The sequence below is a fragment of the Dermacentor albipictus genome, chromosome 1 (genome assembly GCF_038994185.2).
Source record: "Dermacentor albipictus isolate Rhodes 1998 colony chromosome 1, USDA_Dalb.pri_finalv2, whole genome shotgun sequence".
Lineage (NCBI taxonomy): Eukaryota > Metazoa > Arthropoda > Arachnida > Ixodida > Ixodidae > Dermacentor > Dermacentor albipictus.
The window spans coordinates 172,799,649-172,819,520 of NC_091821.1; the positions used below are offsets into that span (position 1 = coordinate 172,799,649).

General features: G+C 41.9%; 1 protein-coding gene across 3 annotated transcripts in view; it reads right to left on the minus strand.

The window, feature by feature from the left end:
• The window catches only part of LOC139052368 (5-oxoprolinase), a 154,618-nt gene that overhangs the window by 62,200 nt on the left and 72,546 nt on the right, over positions 1-19,872 (minus strand). For all 3 annotated transcript variants that reach the window (XM_070529466.1, XM_070529460.1, XM_070529470.1), the window contains 3 exons: positions 19,026-19,136; positions 10,213-10,314; positions 2,892-3,066 (listed from right to left, as the gene is read on the minus strand). In XM_070529466.1, coding sequence (XP_070385567.1) covers positions 2,892-3,066; positions 10,213-10,314; positions 19,026-19,136 — 388 coding nt within the window. The remainder of the gene's footprint in view (positions 1-2,891; positions 3,067-10,212; positions 10,315-19,025; positions 19,137-19,872) is intronic.

Below are 19,872 nucleotides of genomic sequence, written 5' to 3' on the forward strand. Positions count from 1 at the left end.
AAGAAGATCCTCTGCCCTTCCCCGACAGAATGAGAATGAAAGGAAGACTAGCTGCTGCACCACCCAGGCAACGGTGCCGTGTCTTGATACCATATGTTCAAGGCATCAGCAAGACTGCCTATGTGCTTTGAGAGGCAGGGGTTGATGTCGCTCACAAACCTCTCTCTATGGTCGGTAGCCTCCCCCCTCCTCTAAAAGACCACGTTCCTGTCGAAAAGGCGTAGAGACTTGTGTACAAGATTACCTGCACCAAATGCCCCACATCATATATTGGCGAGACTAGAAACTTCCCAGAAAGAATTTGTCAACACAACAATGACTTTCGCCACCTAAACAGAGAACGCAGTGCTGTGGCACAACACTGCGAGCTTTTTGATCACTGGATTAGCCCTGACGGTGCTGTCGTCTTGGAGAGAGAAAACCACTGGCGGTGGCACCTTTTGCAATCCTGGCACATCCAGAAGACGCCAGGTAACATAAGTTGTTCATCAGGAACACTTCCCGCTTTTAAGCTCGGGGTCAACGAAAAGTGTCTGCGTGCCTGTCTGCGTGCCTGTCAAAGTGCCAAAAATGCATATAAGCAATGCTACACCTCACACCATCTCACCCCTGAAGAAAGAGCTGGTCATGTTCTGAAACGTAAAGTTTTTAAAAATAAGTTTCGGTTGGAGTTTTCCTTCTCTTTAATTCAGTTGTCCCCAACCAGACAAATATCTGCAGAATGTTTACCTTTGTTGAAGAAATGCCTGCAGTGTGTAGTAGTCCCTTAAATACCAATGCCTATTCAATAAGAAACCATTAAAGGTTGCTAACAGCATTGCAGACAGGCCAAACACTGCGCCTTTTTTCCTTACTGCATTCTCTTTCAGTAAGATCAACTAGCACATACATCATAATCCTAAACAAATGTAACAGAAATGGCTGAGCTCTGCATAGCTTTCATGCTTGGTAACAAGTTGTACTACCTTTTTTATTCTATTTCAGCTAAAGCCTAAAAAAAACATAACTTTAATATCTGCCCATGATAAGTACACTCGTATTTCTCCATAGTTTCCTTGGTTTCAATGCATGCCCAAAAACACTATCTTGAGATGACACTATTAGTGATACTGTTTTTAACACCTGCACTACAATGCAAGTGGTAATGTTGCTAATGACTAAAATGTACCCCACCTTACAATATTCTCTCACTAAAATCCACTATGCTATTCCAGCATCCCATTAATACCAATTAAAACTGATCACTGCTAGCTTGCATCACCACAAGTACAGAAACACCATGAACAACAGGTCCTTTTGGTACCCGCTGTATATTAGAAAAGAAAACTAGACTTGATGCAGACATCTTTGCAGTAGTCATCACAAGAACCGTTTATGAGAAGACAATGAAGGAACACCACGCTGTGGTGTTTCAACTGAGAACAAAGCATCATTAGTAGGGGATCATGCACCAGTATTATTAGAAGTCTCCCCGGTGAGGTGAGGATGTGTCAAGCCTGACAGGCCTTGCAGTAGTACACTGAAACGGTGTGTGCAGGGAAAGCTGACCTCACTACTATTCAAGAGGTGTCAATGTGTTTGAATACAAGCAGGACAGACTCAAGGAGCGGAGCTAGGTCAGCCACATAACAAGACTGCAGGGCTCCAGCACACTAGACCTACCAGAGGAAATGTGAGCACTAGAATACTATAACATAGCATATGATATGCTGCCTGCTTGAACTTGGCCTAAGTGTGCCTATATGAGTATATGTGTCTCTAATGTTGTGTGTTTTCTGATGTGTGCCATGCATGTGTTAATGACAATGTTAGTCACAAATGCTAATAAATGTTCTGAACATATGAAGTGCTCTTACCACGCATGGGGTACGCAGCTGGTATTAAAGCAAAAGCCTTAGATGGCTTATGGGATGAAAATTTGGCTGTCCAGCATTATGGCACCAAAATTCAATGGCACCGAAATTGAGGGTCAGACCCTCAACCTTTGATGGGAGTCGAACCCACAATCTTTGGTGTTAATTAAGGCAAAGTTAATGAAGGTACAGTTAATTAGGATATATTTAGGGCACTCGAACCCACGACTTTTTGTGGGAGTTGAACCCTTGACTTTTGGTGGGAGTCGAACCCATTACCTTTTAGTGGTAATTATGGTAAAGTTAATTAGGACAAGGTTAATCAAGCCACCGTTAATTAAGATGTCATTAATTAAGACACTCGAACCCATTACCTTTGGTGGAAGAAAGCAAGTAATAGAAAGTGACAACGCATTCGAATGAGAATGTCAAGTCATTTAAGGAATGTCTCGTGAGCGTGCAGGCTTTCGCCTTCATCCTTTTTAGCATATGCTAAAGTGATTGTCAACTTTTATACATGACAGATAATCAAACCTCTGCAGTGACAGTTCAGGCTGCTCATTTTGTGACTGGCACTCACAGACACAAAGAACGTTGTGACAATAGCACTGGGAATGAAGAAATTATTTCTACACCAAACAGTGTTATGCGGCAATCTCTACAACCAGGATGCACGTTGATGTGTGTCCAGCGAAGAAAACAATTACGCTGACAAAACACAGCTCTTAAATTTTTTTCACTTCAATCTTGCTTTCAAAGTGAATTGCTGTGTCCCAGTAAAGATAGCTATCTAACAGACAGTGGCTAGTTTTTTTAAACATTGTGCATGTAAATAAACAAAAATGATTAACTGATTTATGTGGCTAGCTTTTTTTAAACATTGTGCATGAAAATAAACAAAAATGATTAATTGATTCATTTACCAAATTAATTCAGATCGTCAAATGGGGAAAAAAATTAATTGACATCCAGCACTGATGTTAAATGAACTGCATCAGCTTGTCTTAGTGGGCAGCACTTCGTGAAAGGTTCATTTACCTTCTTGTTGAAAGACGCCAGCCTGGACAACTTTGAAAGAAACAAATGTGGCACCTTCTTCAAGAATGGTGTTTGAATTAGCTGGCATTGAACCTGGTGCAATTCCTCCAATATCAGCATGGTGGCCACGGTTGGCAACAAAGAATACAGGCCGTGGCTGATCCTTGTAGAAGACCTAAATGCCATGAGCATTTAAAGCAGTAAGGCTAAGGAGAACATTTAACACCCATTAACCACACACAAAAAAATGCAAAAGACAAAAGAAAATAAAAAAAACATTTCGAGGTTAATAGTGCAAACTATCTTAATGTTAAAGAAACCCTAAATATAAATGGCCCCTATCAATTTCATCAGACTTCAGTGTTTTAGCTGTGCTGGAGGCATAAACAATCCTAACATCAGATGAATGCAGTTTAACTTTTTATTATTGTTGTTACTATCTTAATCCTTCTGGCCCGTCAACTTTTAAAAGAGAATATTAAAAACCTACAATGGAAAAAAAGTGCTTGTAATCTTAAATTTAATCCAATGGTGTTAGCGTTTCAACTGGAATGAGAACTAGAGGAATAAAATAGTGTTTTTGCTCAGCGTGGGGAAACAATATACAGGTGGCAAATAAAGCACAATAAACTTTATGAAGCAATGCAGTACGTCATGCAGCATGGGACAAATCATACAACTACTACATGAACCTCAGTAAACATTGCTGTGAGCATTTTGCTACAACAGCTAGCAACAGCAGATTATTAGTTTGATGACAACAGAAAACTGCACAAAGAAAAAAAAAGAAGAAATCGTTACTTGAACTTCTCAAACTCATGTTTGCTCTTTGAGTGCTTAATGTTTGAAGGGTAGCGCAAAAACCTACACGGGAAGGCTGGACAAAGCACTGACTTTTTGCTGATGCTGATGGAAATTATCGAAACTACCAAGCTTTATATAGGTCTCATGCTAACGACACGACTTACAAGACAAAATAAAGAAAGAACAGAGGTGGAAGAAAATAAAAGAAAGAAGAGAGAAAAAGAAATGGAAAGGACAGTGGGACACAAACTGAAATAAAAACATGTGTACACAGCAAAAAATGCACTCTACTGAAGCTATCACAGATCCTAAAGCATGGTTTCACTGTCCAAGAGGTAAACTTGTATGTAAAGAATCAGATGTAATTAATAACTTGCATACATTTTTGGTAGTTCTGCAATTGATTTATTACCTTTCTTTTACTCGCTGATGCTCACTGTAATTCAATTACTTTTTTTCAGTAACCAATTACATGTTACAGTTACTTTTTATTGATGAGACAAGGTGTAACAGGCAACGCAGCTTTGAGCACGAATTTTCCAGTTACCACAATAGAATGCCTGCAATCGTGCCACACAGCAGCCTCATAGATGCACATGTTCAAATGGTAAAACCCAGGTTCTCAGTATTTGTTTCCTCGTTCTAACACTTTAACGCCCTACCAAACGTTGGCTTATAACCTGAACTGGCACTGCTATGGCTGGATAGCGATGGCTAATTTCGACTTTGATGCCACAAAATCGCCAATAGATGTCTTTTTTTCATTTTGCGTTGGCCCCACCGGTAGTGCCTTCTTAGGCCCTGGCAACAATGAAGTGCTGCATTTCATAGAGGACCAAGATTCTAAGTAACCGCATTCTTGCACGTAAAGTGTTCGCATGTTAAAACACGACTCTTCTACCCAAGTGTGCACATCGAGAGAGTTTTCAGTGGTACTGCTGGTGTCTAGATAAGAAAAGAAGAGAAAAGATGACTGAAAACAAATTTTGAAAGGCAATTGTTAGGGAACAGCATGTGAAGGGCGACAGAGGATGCACTGAAAGAGCCAGGCCAACTTGTTCTATTCACTGTAGTAATTGTGCAATGTTAATATATATTGGAAGCAAAGTAGCATAAAAGTAATTGATTACATTTTAGTAGTTGCCTAATTACTTTTGTGGAGCAGTAATTGGTCACTGCAATCAATTAACTTCTTTAGTGAAGTAATTGTAATCAGTTACCTTTATCCTGTAATGCGTACAAGTCTGTTAAGATGTCAACCAATGGCTTACTCACACAGTAAGCTGCGCTCAATTGCCTGAGCAGAATCACACAGTTCTGCTATTCCTCAAGTGGCCTTTTCACTATCACTTACAGTAATCTCATTGCTTTTGAGTGTGTGGACATATTCATGACTGAACTTTTATTTGCGTAAGTATGCACTTGCTACAATGCATGAGGCGCTGCTACCAGCTTATAGTACATGGCATATAGTGTATATGCAACAAAGAGCGCATACAATAAATAAAACAGAAAAATCCTACAATTTCAACTGCATATTGGTGCTGACGTCATGGCAGGGTTGTCAGGGCACAAGCTTTCAAATACAGACAAAGCAAAGAAAGGTGCTAGCTACAAAGAATGAGAGTGGACACTTGTACCATTCCAAGGCAGAAAGGGAGCCATCAGCGTTGTTATTCTCAGGACTCCCTTCTATGGACTGACAAAGCCCAATAGTGTATAGTTAGCTTCAGCAATCTAATGACAACAGACGCATTCAGAATGACATGGCTCATGTTCAAAATCATGCGGAAACCCTATGTAGCCACTAGATGATTTCTTTTTCTTTTGTAATCTTTTTTTTTATGTGCTGTCATGGGCGGATGAAGATCTTCCAGCACATGCTCTGACCAGTAGTGGTCTAGCCACTTTAACATTTGGAGTCATTTTTAGGGCAGAAAAAAGGCAGTTTTACAGTAGTTTTGAAACGTCTTGGAGAAGCCACACTAGCTTTTTTTTGGAAAAGTTTTAGAGCAGAAAATTTGCATTTTTGATCACCTAGAGCAGAAAACAGTAGGTGCGCAACCATTTAAAGCAGCTTTTTATTAATGCAGAATCAGTAAATGCTGCTCTACAGTTAAAATCAGTCAGCAGCAGCTAATTAAGCTCGCCTACCCAAAGAAGAATGCCATGGTGAGAACAAAATTATGTGGCCAAGTGCAATACGAAAATGGCTACAAATGTGCAAAAATAATGTTGCGCCATAAGGCATAACAGAAAACGACTAGATGCATGGTGTGCAGTCATATCACAAATTTGAATAAATCAGGCATTCAAAAGTGCCTACATGCTCGTTAAAACGGACGGTTGGGCAAGTTGGTAAGCCATATTTGAAACAGAACAGCACGGTTTTGACGGGGACAGCAGGGAGAACACAGCCGGAGGTTTCAGATATGGCTCACCAACTCACCCAAACGTCCGTTTTAACGAGTTGCATTTCAAGTACATCGGGCTCAGTGCTCGTCCGTGTCACTCTCCCTGCTGTCCCCGTCAAAACCGTGCTGTTCTGTTTCAAATATGCCTACCTGCACCATGCAAGCATATTTTGTTTATATTGCATAAGGCAAATACATTTTACAAATACTACACATTAACGCCCATGTCATTAACGATGGCTTGTTCAATCCAATCTGGGTATCAATCAAACGAAAACATCACTGTTGGGAAAGTGTGAAAAATTTTATATGCCTTTTCCCTCTGTTAGTGTTTTTTTTTTGTTTTTATTCTTCAGATCATCAAGCTCACAAAGTATGGTAGCCAGTCTCATTGCCTTCTACCAGCAACTTTTGCCCACTTTGAACTTTCTCCATGTTCTTGAGTGCCAAGAAAAAGGATATTGTCTCTTTAGCCCGTTTAAGTAATGCACGGTATGATGCAACCTCTTCATTTAACTCCTTTGGTCTTTAACCCTTTAAGGCGACTTGTACACAATTGTGTACATTGTATTTCTGGTGTTTTTTTCATGTTTATGGCGCGCAATTTTTTATTAGGTTGGCTTTAGCGCATTCCCAAACTTTAAACTGACAACCATGTGCATTTTGGGCGCCATCTGTCGCATTCCGGTGAAGATGTTCATATCAAAACAAGAAATGGTGGACGCTGGAGCAGCAAAGAGCGGTGAGTGAAGTTCTTATTTTTTTAGAGCTGCTTTTTTTTATTGTGGCAAGCGAAAAAAATCAGACGCGCTTGTGCATCATATGAAGTACCGAGGAGTGATAATTTCATCCATTCTGAGGAGATGACCGAACGCTAACGCTCACACGCGCATGTGTACACGATTGTGTACAAAGTGCCGTGGTCGCTGCAGAAATGAAGAACGCTGAGAGCTGCTTTGATTTTCTTTCCAGGTTTTTTGGCCATTCGTCGTTCTTTCTACAGTGCAAACAAGCATAAGAAAACCCAAAAGACAGCTGAAAGGCTTTTGGAGCTCATTGCTGATAAATGTTTTAGACGTCGGGGAAAGTGACGAAGAAGAAGCCACGTGTGAAGCGACCGACGCCTGCGTCGCAGCTGCGTTCACCAACCTCACAGAAGAGGAAGATGCTGCTGCAGGGGAAACGCAAGCTGAAGAAGTGGACACTGAGAGTGCTTTTTCCTTTCCTGAACCTGGGTACCTGCAATTCTTTGCTGGACTACCACCGCGACAATCAAAGGCTGCCTAGAGCTAAACTCCTATATTTGATGAATTTTCGCTTGCAAGCTGCCGAAGCATTAATTAAGTCGGTACTACCCGAGAAAAAGCGTGGAAGGCCTTCTCTTGCAGAGATCCAAGCACCACAACCAAAGATAGGGCAAAAAAGCAAGAATATCGCTTCCTTGCACCGACGCGCACTACGACTCCTTTGACCATTGGCCCGAATCCCGCAACCAGAAGGTGTGAATTAGGTGCAAGCTCGAGAAGTGCACACGAGGCGCCCGGATATTCTGCATGAAATGCGCCGTGCCACTGTGGCTGACGAAAGAGAGAAATTGCTTCCTCGCATTCCACTAGTGAATATTGTGACCACCGAGGCGCTGTGTACACAATTGTGCACGATGTTGCAAATAATAAAGTTTCATGATAACAATAAAGTTTCATGATAACTTTCAAGAATTCGATGGTTTTGTGTTTCTTAGGTCCCAAAAAGAATGTTTATATATAAAAATATTTTTATCTATGCATAATTGCAAGTGGCGCCTGAAAGGGTTAAACATGTCAGAGCAAGTCCATGTGCCTGCAGGTTTTGACACCTGTGAGTGCTCCTTTTCCTGTTACAAACATACCCTAATAATATTAAGCCACAGCCTTTTTTTCTTCTGGTAACTGCACTGCTGACACTCTCCTTCTCAGTACCAGCCTTCAAAAGGTAAATTCCATGAAAATTTTGTCCCTTTCTTCAACCATCCTTTAAAATCGCATGACTACCATCACAAATCATCATCTTCAGCAGCAGCCTATTTTATGTCCACTGCAGGACGAAGGCCTCTCCCTGCAATCTACAATTACACCTGTCCTGCGCCAACCAATTCCGACTAGCGCCCGCGAATTTCCTAATTTCATCGCCCCACCTGTCTTCTGCAACCCTCGACTCCACTTCCCTTCTCTTAGTACCCATTCTGTAACCCTAATGGTCCTATGGTTATTTAACCTGCGCATCACAAGGCCTGCCCAGCTTCATTATTTTCTCTTAATATCAATTAGAATATCAGCTATACCCATTTGCTCTCTGATCCAAACCGCTCTCTTTCTGTCTCTTAAAATTATGCCAATTAAGCCAAATTATGCCAAATTATGCCAAGTTAAGGACCGCTTTTTGCGCGGTCCTTAACTTGTTCTCAAGCTTCTTTGTCAACCTCCAAGTCTCTGCCCCATATGTCAGCACCGGTAAAATGCACTGATTGTATACATTCCTTTTCAATGATAACGGTAAGCTCCCAGTCAGGAGCTCACGATGTCTGCGGTATGCGATCCAACCCATTTTTATTCTTCTGTGAATTTCTTTCTCATGGTCAGGGTTCCCTGCGACTAGTTGACCTAGGTAAACATACTCCTCCGTAGACTCTAGAGGCCAACTGGCATTGCTGAACTCTTGTTCCCTTGCCCGGTTATCCATAATTATCTTTGTCTTCTACATATTAATCTTCAACCCCACTCTTACACTCTCTCTGTTAATGTCCTCAATCATATGTTGTAACTCGTCTGCAGTGTTGCTGAATAGAACGATGTCATTGGCAAACCGAAGGTTGCCGAGATATTTGCCGTCGATTCCATGAATCGAATTTGAACTGAACACAAAGAGGCAAAGGACACGAGAGCAACGTTTACCCAAGATAGCCAATCACCTGCCAGCCAAACTACAGTTATTAACAGAAAATGACGCTTTTGGCTGCTGCTTCTCTGAATGCACAGCACCATCAGAAAACATACATGATTGTTAAACAGTATACTCGCTACTAGGTGCATCCTGTGATAATGGTAATTTTTTTAGTCTTCAGTGCAAGAAAACACAGCCACACAAAGAAAGGCACATTCGTCACAGCACCCCCCCCCCCCATTTTTTTTTAGAGGGCCACTGCTGTAACCTTCAAATACTGCACAGCTGGGGCCCACTAACAACAGGAACAAATGGGAGTGAACTTGGTCAGTCAGGGGTCACCGTCACCTCCTACAACAGCAATCAGGCTGAGGCCCACTTTTGTCTGTCTAATTGCACTGCTCTTGTTTGTCACAAATGTGAATGTACCCCTGTAACAGGTTAGTGATTACCAGTGAAAAGCATGTTCCAATGAAAAAGTATCCAATGTCACAATCCTCAATCAATGGTGCTAACGAAACTGGAAGCAGGCCTTAAGTAATACCAGGTGACTCCAAACATGGCCATGGGCATGCATGTGGGCATGCATGTAGGCATGCAGGTAGTACAGCAACACTCCATGTTTGCTCATTTTGTGGCTGCAGTGTTTAAAGGCAGAAGATCGCTAAAAGCCTTCATTGATGCAGCTGCAGCAATGCTGGATGAATGCGCTGCTGCCTAGAAATGAATGAGAAGGCTAGTAAAACAAGGCTAGCAAACCAACCAATGGAAAGTTGACTGGATTGAATTGGCTTCGCCTGCACCTGGTGCTATTCGCCAGGCCAAGAACAAATACTGTATAGGCTAAAAAACCATCCATTCCCATGTAAGCAAGGTGAAACTAGTGCACTTTGGAACAGTTCGCACAAGTGGCACTTGGGTAAGCACAGAAAGGTGCAGGCAAGTAGAATGGAAAAAATGATACAGACGGTGCAGTTGGATCACCACTGTCTGACTAATCAAACATGGGTATTCTAAAAAAAAAAAAAATGGAGTTCACTGTGTATGCTATAAGCTGAAGGCCTGAAGGAATAAGATAAGTATGCCAAGCAAGCATGGCAATTTAATAAAAACTAGCAAACTGAAATGAATAAATGTAACATGACAATCAGTGCTTTGATGATGCTTTCCTTGAATTAACTTACCGGGGTGATGACTGTGAGATCAGGCAGGTGGCTGCCACCAGCTTGAGGATGATTAGATAGCAGAACATCTCCAGGTATAAGGCTGTCACCCAGCATCTTCATCTGGGTGATTCAAGCAATAAAAAATGTAGCAATAGTATTGCAGAGCTCTGCATAGAGTGAGACTAAGTTTGCAAACTCAGTCAACTGCTACGATTATATTTTTCTCATTTATGTAAAGACAGCAATGCAAATGCAACTCAAAAAGGGCTACTTACTGCTGATAAAAGCCAAATAATAGTTACATATTTACATAAAACACAACATAAATGTTATTTTTCAAGGCCGTTAGTAATGACACAAATAAGTCACAACTCACATCATTTGTCTGCAAAAGTTATAAAGCCTCATCTTCTCCTACAATGCTAAATCCCTCTAAATTATGAATTTAAATAACCTTGTATCCATTCCATTTAGTGCCAAAAAGGACATTCTCGTGCAGCTCAGCAGAACATAAGAAAAATGAAAGTACCTTAAAACGTGCTTGATTCTATGGCACAGTAAATAAGGCAACAGAAAAAGTTTACGATCACAGAAGTTTTTCAAACATAGAAGCTATGAAAAGGTTAAATTTCCTCACAGCTAAGCACGCAGCCAGACACCGAGCACAATTTTTTCTGACTGGCAAAGAAACCTCACGAAATATGAAAAATACCACGTGAATGCACTCCCACCCGCATCATAAAGCAGCACCCTCAAATAAGCTGATTGAAAGCAACTGCAGTGCCCGCAACCCTGAAGAGAGAGCGCATCACCTTGATAATGGTACGGAAGGAGCAGCAACAGCAGGTTTCGTTGCTTTCGCAGCTATTCCTTCCTCTCATTTCTACGTCACACTTATCCGTCTCTCAAGGCCAACTGATCACATTGATAACAAAAGCCTCTTGATAACGCAGCCGAAGCGCTGCTCTGACCACCCACGAAATGTGAAAAGCAATGGAATAGGCATAGAATGTTTCAAGATCTGGGCATTGCCCGCACTACATCGAAAGAGTGCTAGGGAAGCTATATTTCATGCCAGATTGCTTGCTTCAGACCAAGACCAAATTAAAGTGACCGTTTTATTTTTCATGAAAGTGTATATGTGCTGCAAAAACAGGTTCGTGTACAAAAATACAAGTGAAATAAACAGACTGGGAAGCAACTAACGCGTAGAGAAAATACAAAAGCGATGCGCTCAGGAAAGTAAATATACCACTACTAAATGATCCAAATTGGCAATCTGGATCTCTGCACAAAAAAGAAAGAAAAAAGAAACCATCAGATATTAGTGTGCCCTTATTATCTATGAATTCATAAGCTCCGTTGAACACGAGCCTAGAGGACGTGTTCAAATAAGTCTCCTTTTGTAGCTACGCAGTACTGTGTCCATTTTATCCCATATTCAGTGGCTTTCTTGACAACCGACACTGGAATTCTACGGCAGACATCCATTATTCTTGCCTTGAAATAATCTGCTGTCTGTCTCAATCATGTAAGCGCAATCTTTCACATAGTCCCAAAGAAAGAAAGCGAGTGGAGAGAGGTCAGGTGATATAGCCGGCCAATTTACAGGCCCGCGCCTTCCAATCTATTGTGCATGAAAAGTCGCATCCAGCCAGTTTCGTACTCGGCTGCTGCTGTGTGTGGGTGCCCCATCTTGTGGATACCACAGAAGTGGAAGATGTGACAGTGGAACTTTGCTGAGAAACTCGTCCACCACCCCTTCAAGTGTTCCATTCACTTAACGCTGTCCAGTCAGCGTGTGATCGAACAAGATACGACCGATTATAGCACCGGCGTAAATTCCGAACCCCACACTGAGCGACCACTGGTACTGTACCGTTTGTGATCTACCCAGTGTAGATTGGAGCCCCTCCAATAGTGTGCATTACGCTAATTTGCCTAGGTGTTTCTGCGAAAATTGGCTTCATCTGTGCACATGATGTTGCTCAAAAAAGTCCGGTGACTCATCGACTTTTGTGAGGACCCGATTCGAGAAATCTAGATGATTCTACGGGTCTCTATCTTCTATGCATTGGTGCTGGGTAAGTAGTACAGGTGAAAGGCCGCCATTTAGAATCCTCCAAACTGATGACTTGGAAACTGATACCTGGGCGGCCCTGTCCCGCATGCTAGCATGAGGGTTTGAGGCCATAAATGCTAGAACGTCCGTGTGTAGGCTGGAACTCAAACATGGAGTCTTCCGCCACTGTTTCTTGAAGCTGCTCGTTTGTCTTAGGTTTTCAAAATTTGTGATGACAGTCGATGTGCTTGGTCTACCGCCACACTTCCATTACCAATACATATATATATATATATATATATATATATATATATATATATATATATATATATATATATATATATATATATATATATATATATATATATATATATATATATATATATGTGTGTGTGTGTGTGTATGTATTGTAGATCCCAACGCAAGGATCATGTTTACCTTCTGCTCATTAGAGAAACACATGGTGACAGGGACAAAACAAAACGCACCTTTAAACCTTTGCACTGACATTGTCAATTTGCTTTTGTGGTGATAGATCTTGTGGGAAAAAAAAAACATCCGTGCACTTTATCTATGCTAAGACAACAGCTATCATAGCTTGTTTCCGACTGACACCAAACGCGATGTGTTACTTCGGCTGGGGTGCGGCTGATAAGGCACCAGCTCGATCACAATGTTTTCCTTTATTTCCTTTATTGCATTCTGGTTAACTCAGAGGGAGCCTGTTTGAGGGCGCTGCTTTATGCTCTGGGTGGGAGCACAGTCACGTGGTATTCTCCATATTTCGCGAGGTTTATTTACCAGTCGGAAAAAGAATAAGCATGCAATTAGTACATCGCTGAAAATACCGCGGTTAGATGTCCCTTGGCTGTGCCTTCAAATGCCTCATTGACACTTTGATAATCAGGATGGTACGTCTCGAGTTACATAAATATGATTACCTAATTCAATCTCAATAACGAAAAAATTACTGGCAGCTACTCCACTGTACTGTAAACAATATGCACTAGGTTTTCTTCGAGTAACACACTGCTCTTTCTTTTTTAATATTGGTGAGTAACAGTTAACTGGGACGCCCTGTATACATTTATGACCTTTGCATGCTACTGACGATGTTTCCATCCCTAATAAATGTTGTAAATTATTAGAAATGTTTTATTTTCTTGAGTCGCTAGCGTTGCTCACTGAAAAAGGAAGCAATACTGAGACACACAACATTCACATGCATTTCATACACCATTAGACGAAAGACTTCTGAAGGGGTCACTGAAGTCTTTGGGCTGTTTTCATGGTAAAAAAAGCAAGCAAAGCAATTTGAAGCGTGGTAAACATACAGCAACATATTCATTCTCTAGACATAGGCTATCCATACCTTTAAAAATAATTTTTAATTAGCTACCTCCATATCTTTCAAAAATATAATAAACTTTGTCCTTTGTGTGTATTTAAATATATTGTGTGTATGTGTGCTGTTTACAGTGGAGATTTAAAACAATGTTGAAGTGAAAAAATACAAATAAGGCAGCCGCCACTAGTCCAACCAGTGATGTACCAATCAGCCCAGTGTGCTGCACTGGGCTGATTGGTACATCGTTAGGACAGGAACAAACAGAGCTTCAACGGGACAAAATGAGGACAACAGACTAGGCACTGAACTAACAACCGCTTGTTTATTGCGGGAATTGTAAAATACACAAAACACAGGCCCGGTGCAGAAGACCAACAAAAACACGGTACCTGTGCAGGAATAGGAGTGAAATCATCACATCATGTGTGTCGTCAAAGCAAGCTGTCATGTTTTTAACAAATAGTTAATCTCATAGCTATGCAGAGAAACAGAGGGTACACTGACACATGAGTTTCCGTGTGATTCGATGCAAAATGCTTCGTAAATCTCACATGCACTTTGCTCTTTATATCTACCTAATATTGTGCATTTATTCAAGATAGGCTGGCAGCCACATTCTTTGCAGTGCTGGGCTAAATGACTGGGTACTGAACCTTTTAGTGAGTATGCATGCTCTCTCAGTTGGTTGTTCAAGCATCGACCTGTTTGGTCAATGTAGCAATGCTCACGTGTGAATGGAACCTTATAAACAACTGCATAGGCGCAGTCAACAAAAACTTTTCTGTGTTTTTTTCTCATAGATTGCTCTTCTGGGGCCTTCCTTGTTAACTTCGCGGCATAGTGCCTAGAGCTTGAGCTTTGCGCTGAACAAAACTCGTGCACTTATTTTACCTGCAATCTTTTTTAATCTGCGTGAGACCTCATGGACATAGGGACTGATGGCTTTGCTCGAATGAGGTCCTTTATACTGTGCGTCATGTCATGCCCTTCCCCTGGCCAGCTTCACCAAAACCCTTTCTGAAACGGCCATCAGCAGGGCCATAGGATACCCAGCCTGAATGTACCAGTGCACTTGGTGCTTGAAGCTACTAGCCAACCGTTGGTGGAATGATCGGGTCAGAGCTGCTTTGAGGCAGCAGGCTGCAACAATCCTTTTAACTACTTTTGAGTGCACAGACATGAAGGGGAGAATACTTTTCTTCGAGGAGGGATTGTATGTCCAACATACGTGATCAATTTCAAACAAAATCTCGAGGTCTAAAAACCGTATCCCAATGTTGGAGGGATGCTCAATCGTTAGTACCAAAGGTTTCATCACCAACTGAAAGATGTCAAAAATTTATTTTGCACACCTGTTTTGTCAGTTCTGTGAAGTACAATGGAATTAACCACGAAGCGGAAAACTTTAGTAATGCTGCTCGGTAAGAGGCTGCTCATGAGGCTTCTGTCAAACCGTGCCAGCAAAAGGTTGCTCAGAATGGGAGCGATACTGGACCCAATGTGCACGCCATCCCGTTGGATGAAAATAACATCATTGTAGCTTATGAAGGTCGATTGATGGTAAAAGCTAAGGAGCTCTGAATAGTTGTCAACGTGTATTCCACATACATTCTGAAAGTTAGTGGTCCCATATCTATCAATGCAATGGCTAACTTTATCACACGCGAGGTTGTGGGGGCAAAGAATAAAACAAGTCTTACACGTCAGCCAAGACGGCACTTATTTGCTCCAGGCACTCACTCTGAAGGTATTGTGAAACACTGTTTGGGCTCATGATGCAACATGGATCTTCGATGGGGAGGACATCAAGGGACGACTGCAGGCACGAAGCTACGCGCCGTTGCCAAGTACCATACTCTGAGACTATGCTCGAAATGGGTTGCCTCCTTTGTGGGTTTTCACAAAAACAAACACAGAAAGGCACAAATTTCATGCTGCCTTAACAAACTTGGCCATGGCAGAGAGACCCACCTCTTTACAAATCTTGACCATATGGGTTCTAATTTTTGTCTGGTTGATGCTGACCAGCCTTTTGAAGTTCCTTGAGATGGCCTGTTCAGCTTTGCAGTTGTATTCCCGCCTTGGCAAAAGCACAAAGTCCCCCTCCTTGTCAGCCTGAAGGTGTTTGGTGTCAGCTTTTCGTAGCGAGGCCATCATGAAGCGCGAGCATTGCCCTGTTTTCGTGACCTCTTGAAGAAGGCACTCAACACCTTCCTGCACTAGCCGGCCAACTTCATCTTCCTTTGCCCATTCCACGGCATGTCTCAAAAGGCTGAGCAGCTCCATCCTGTCCAGCTTCGGATGCTCACAAAATTTTGGTCACTTCAGTAGCACCTGTTTCACGTTTTACGGTATCGGCATGTCACCAAGGATGGCCACCTTCTGACCTGGTTCTTTGTCTCAGTGGCTCATCTTCGGCAACCAAAGCAAGAGCTGTAGCAAAAGGAACTCCACCATTTGCTATGCCACTCGAAGGTCCTGGTAGAAGAGCCTCCCACCCCTTGGGTGCCTGTTCCATATTGGTGCAGTGCAGGCATTCTGTGAAGAAGCGGACTTGATGCCATGCTTCGGAGCGCAAGATGTGGCATATTCTATTCACATATCCCTCTTAAGGTGCAAGCCCTCTGAACAGGCAGAGGTCTTCTCAGGGCAAATAATAATGCTTCAGTGAAAAGGTATACAACCGTGCCTTACACGTCACAGCTGTAAGCAAGCTCACACAATTGACTGATTACTTCAGAAGCTAGGGGAACAGCAGAGAAGAGCTTGATGAACTAGAAACGAACTGAAGGAGTGAGCTGGACTGGGCTGGTTGGTACACCATTAGGATGGGAACAAACAGCACTTGCATGGGAATGAACAGCACTTGGACAGGACAAGTGAGGATGACAGACTAGGTGCTGAACTAACAACCAATTGTTTATTGCAGGTAATGCAATATATACAAAACACGGGCTCTGTGCACAAGACCAACATAAACATGGCATCTGCGCAGGGATAGGACTGAAATCATTACATCACGTGCGTTGTCAAAGCAGGCTGTCACGTTTTTAACAAATAGTTAATCTTGCAGCTATGCAGGGAAACAGAGGGTACACTGAGGCATGCATTTCCGTGTGATTGGATACAAAATGCTTCACAAATCTCATGTGCTTTTTGCTCTTTATATCTGCCTAATATCGTGCATTTATCCAAACAGGCTGGTAGCTGCATTCTTTGCAGTGTAGTGAAGAGGAATTCTCGACGGCTGCAGCCACATTGCCAGTTCTCCAGGGAGGCGCGAGCTTGAGATTGCCTGGGCTACTCTGGCTGAAACGCTGCCAAAGCTGCTTGCTGCTCTCGTGTCCTGTCCCTTGCTTGCTTTAGATTTTGGTGGAGGTTGTTGTGGTTTTCTACCACACTGGAATTACGCAGCCAGACTCTGCCGTCCTTCATGCCTGACGACGCCAACCAAACGTCCCCGTCTGTTTTGCCAGCCATCGTATGTGCCGGTACACAGCGTCAGAGAGATCCTGACATCTTTAGCGGCGCCGTTGTGAAAGACGTTGAAGATTGGCATTCCTCTTCACTACAGCAGTGCTGGGCTAAATGACCGGGTACTGACTCTATATCCAATATCAACATATTCGAGTTCATTGGCCCAAGCAAGAGAATTTCTATTCTTGAAAACACAAGTATCACAAGTGCCTGAAGCAGTAGCTACAGATTTTACACATAAAGAACATGCATGAAAATACATAGAAGGCTGGAAATAAAGGCAAGGCAAAAACTGAAAGGTAAAGCTGAAGGGTAACTGCAAACATTTTAAACATTCCTTTTAAAAATGGCATATTTTTGTGCGTTACCATTTCAAAACTACACATACTGCACAATACAGACAGTTAACAACACGCGCTACAATGTTACTATGCAATAAATATGTTATGAACTAGTACAGCATCATCAATGACACACGAGCTTGTGGAAGTGAGCCACACAAATGCTGTCCAAGCCTAACACTAGTTTAAGCAAATGTGCAGTAATGACATTACACTAAATGCTTAATGTATGAGTACCTTGAAGCAGCCCTGAAAGACCCTTTTCTCAATCTTGAAAATGCCTTGGAATGAGTGCAGTACCTTCCAAGAAACATAATACCAAAATAATTTTGCAGGGGGTCTAATATGAATAGATATATTCAAAGGTCACTGTTTACGTCTCCAATTTCTCCTCAACTCATCCGTCCCCCTCAGCAAGGGCAGCACAGTTAACATTGCTTTGCCTACTGTGACACATCATCTAGCTTTATTTCTTCTTTCTTCACCATGCTGATGGCAACATCTACTTCCAATTGTTGCCAGCTGTTGGGAGATGGTTCCCACCAGCCCCAAGATTCCTGATACAATGCGGTATGGCTCTTACCAACAACATGAATCAGAAGTCACACCTGGAAACTAAAGTCTGGCAAGTGCCTTTCAAGGTGGCTCTCTGACAATGGAAGCATCAACTGTGCCTCACTGCCTGGAAAGTATGAAAGGGTTTGCAGGCATGTGTATGCTTGTGTGCACAGCTAATTGGAGGTAAAAGCTAACAAAGTTCTATGCTGGCATACCAATAATGAGTGACCCTGAAGTTTCATTTAGGAGGGCACAAGTTTGAGCAGATGACACTCATTTTTCCTGCAAGTGCACCATCCTTAACAAAATTCAAGATATCAGTTGCATTTTCTTCAGCCTGTTTCATTTGCATCATCAAATATTATAAGCATTAACAGTATAAGAACAGCATTTCGGTTTTTGAACTGTCATACAAATTTTTCACTTGCGTCATCTCAGCAATTGCCCAATGGCTAATGGTGTCTTGGCTGGTGTCAGGAAACAGCCAGCTTACAGCAGTACAACAAAGAAGGAAAAATCCTCTTTTCCAAAAAAGAGGGAGCTGAATTAACTTTCCTTGCTTACAAAGCTCTAAGCTCTGTGTACAACTTTAAAAGTTGGCAGAGATGTTCATAGCTATGTGCTCTACCAGTTAAATATAATTATTGATGAAGCTGGAAGGTGGTTTCAGATAGCTTAAAGAACAGCCTTGTGACATAAAAATTTAAAAAATGAAGCCACTACAAGCATGAGCATTGCTGAGCCTTGGCGGCATCATGTTGAACCCATAAAACTTCTGGTGCTACATAGAAAGCTTTAGAGGGGAAGGTCAAGGGATTACTTCCCACTCTTGAGCTTCTGGGCAGTTCAGATGCAACAAAAAGCCTAGTAGACAAGGTCAGCTGCAGTCACGCACAGAGCGGCATTGCTTCTCTTGACAAAGGCTGTACATTATAGTGAATTTTGAGCAAATGTGCAACAGGAACAAGAAGGTATAAATGCAGGGCTCACCAAGCAGTCATATGAAAAAAAGAATAACCATCATATTACAGTGCAGTGCAATTACCTGGTATTGGACAGCCTCTTGCATGGCTCCCAGGTGGACAGGAATGTGTGGTGCATTGCACACGAGGCCACCATCAGGACCAAAGAGTGCACAAGAAAAATCGAGCCTTTCCTGCACCACAAGATTGCACATTTGTTTTTTGTAGCAAGCATAAGTGAAACAAAACCACTTGCAGTTAATTTTTTCGCAATTAGTAGCAAGCTCGGCTGCTTCATCAATTCATCAGCCATTTAACAAAAAAGTTTATCAGATGTACTTCACTACCACGAACTATGTTTTTGATGAAGTCAGCTATTTAAGATAGTTTCTTGCTCTATGTAGCTTAGAATAATTAAAAGCTAACATTTCTGTGTCAGACTGACAATCACTGTGCCAGAAACACAGTCAGAAACAAGGATTACAAAGTCCATTAGTAATACAGACATCACCTTCTGGCATATACAGAAAAGCTAATACCACTAAAAGCTCAGCTATGTGATAAGAAACTGACAGCACAACTGAACACACTGAACAATAAGTTGGCATTAAAGCTGTCCGAGTGCCAGAACACATGCTAGGCCTTGCATCACCAAATAAATTGTGTAGAAATCAAATTCTTCCTAGTAGACTTATATGGCAAAATAAATATGTTATTTCTTCTATTAATTCGCATTGTGCTAGTCCAATTTCATTTCATAGTAATTGCTAACCTAAAGTTTGGGATTATTTTACCTTTGCCTACACACAAGGGTTGTTCAATTGAAACCAGAAATGTTTAAGAGCTGTCTGTATTGCCAATATCACTGACTGTTGGACATATGATGACTTTGATCTGGAGCTATCAAATTATGTCAGAAAACCTGCAGCA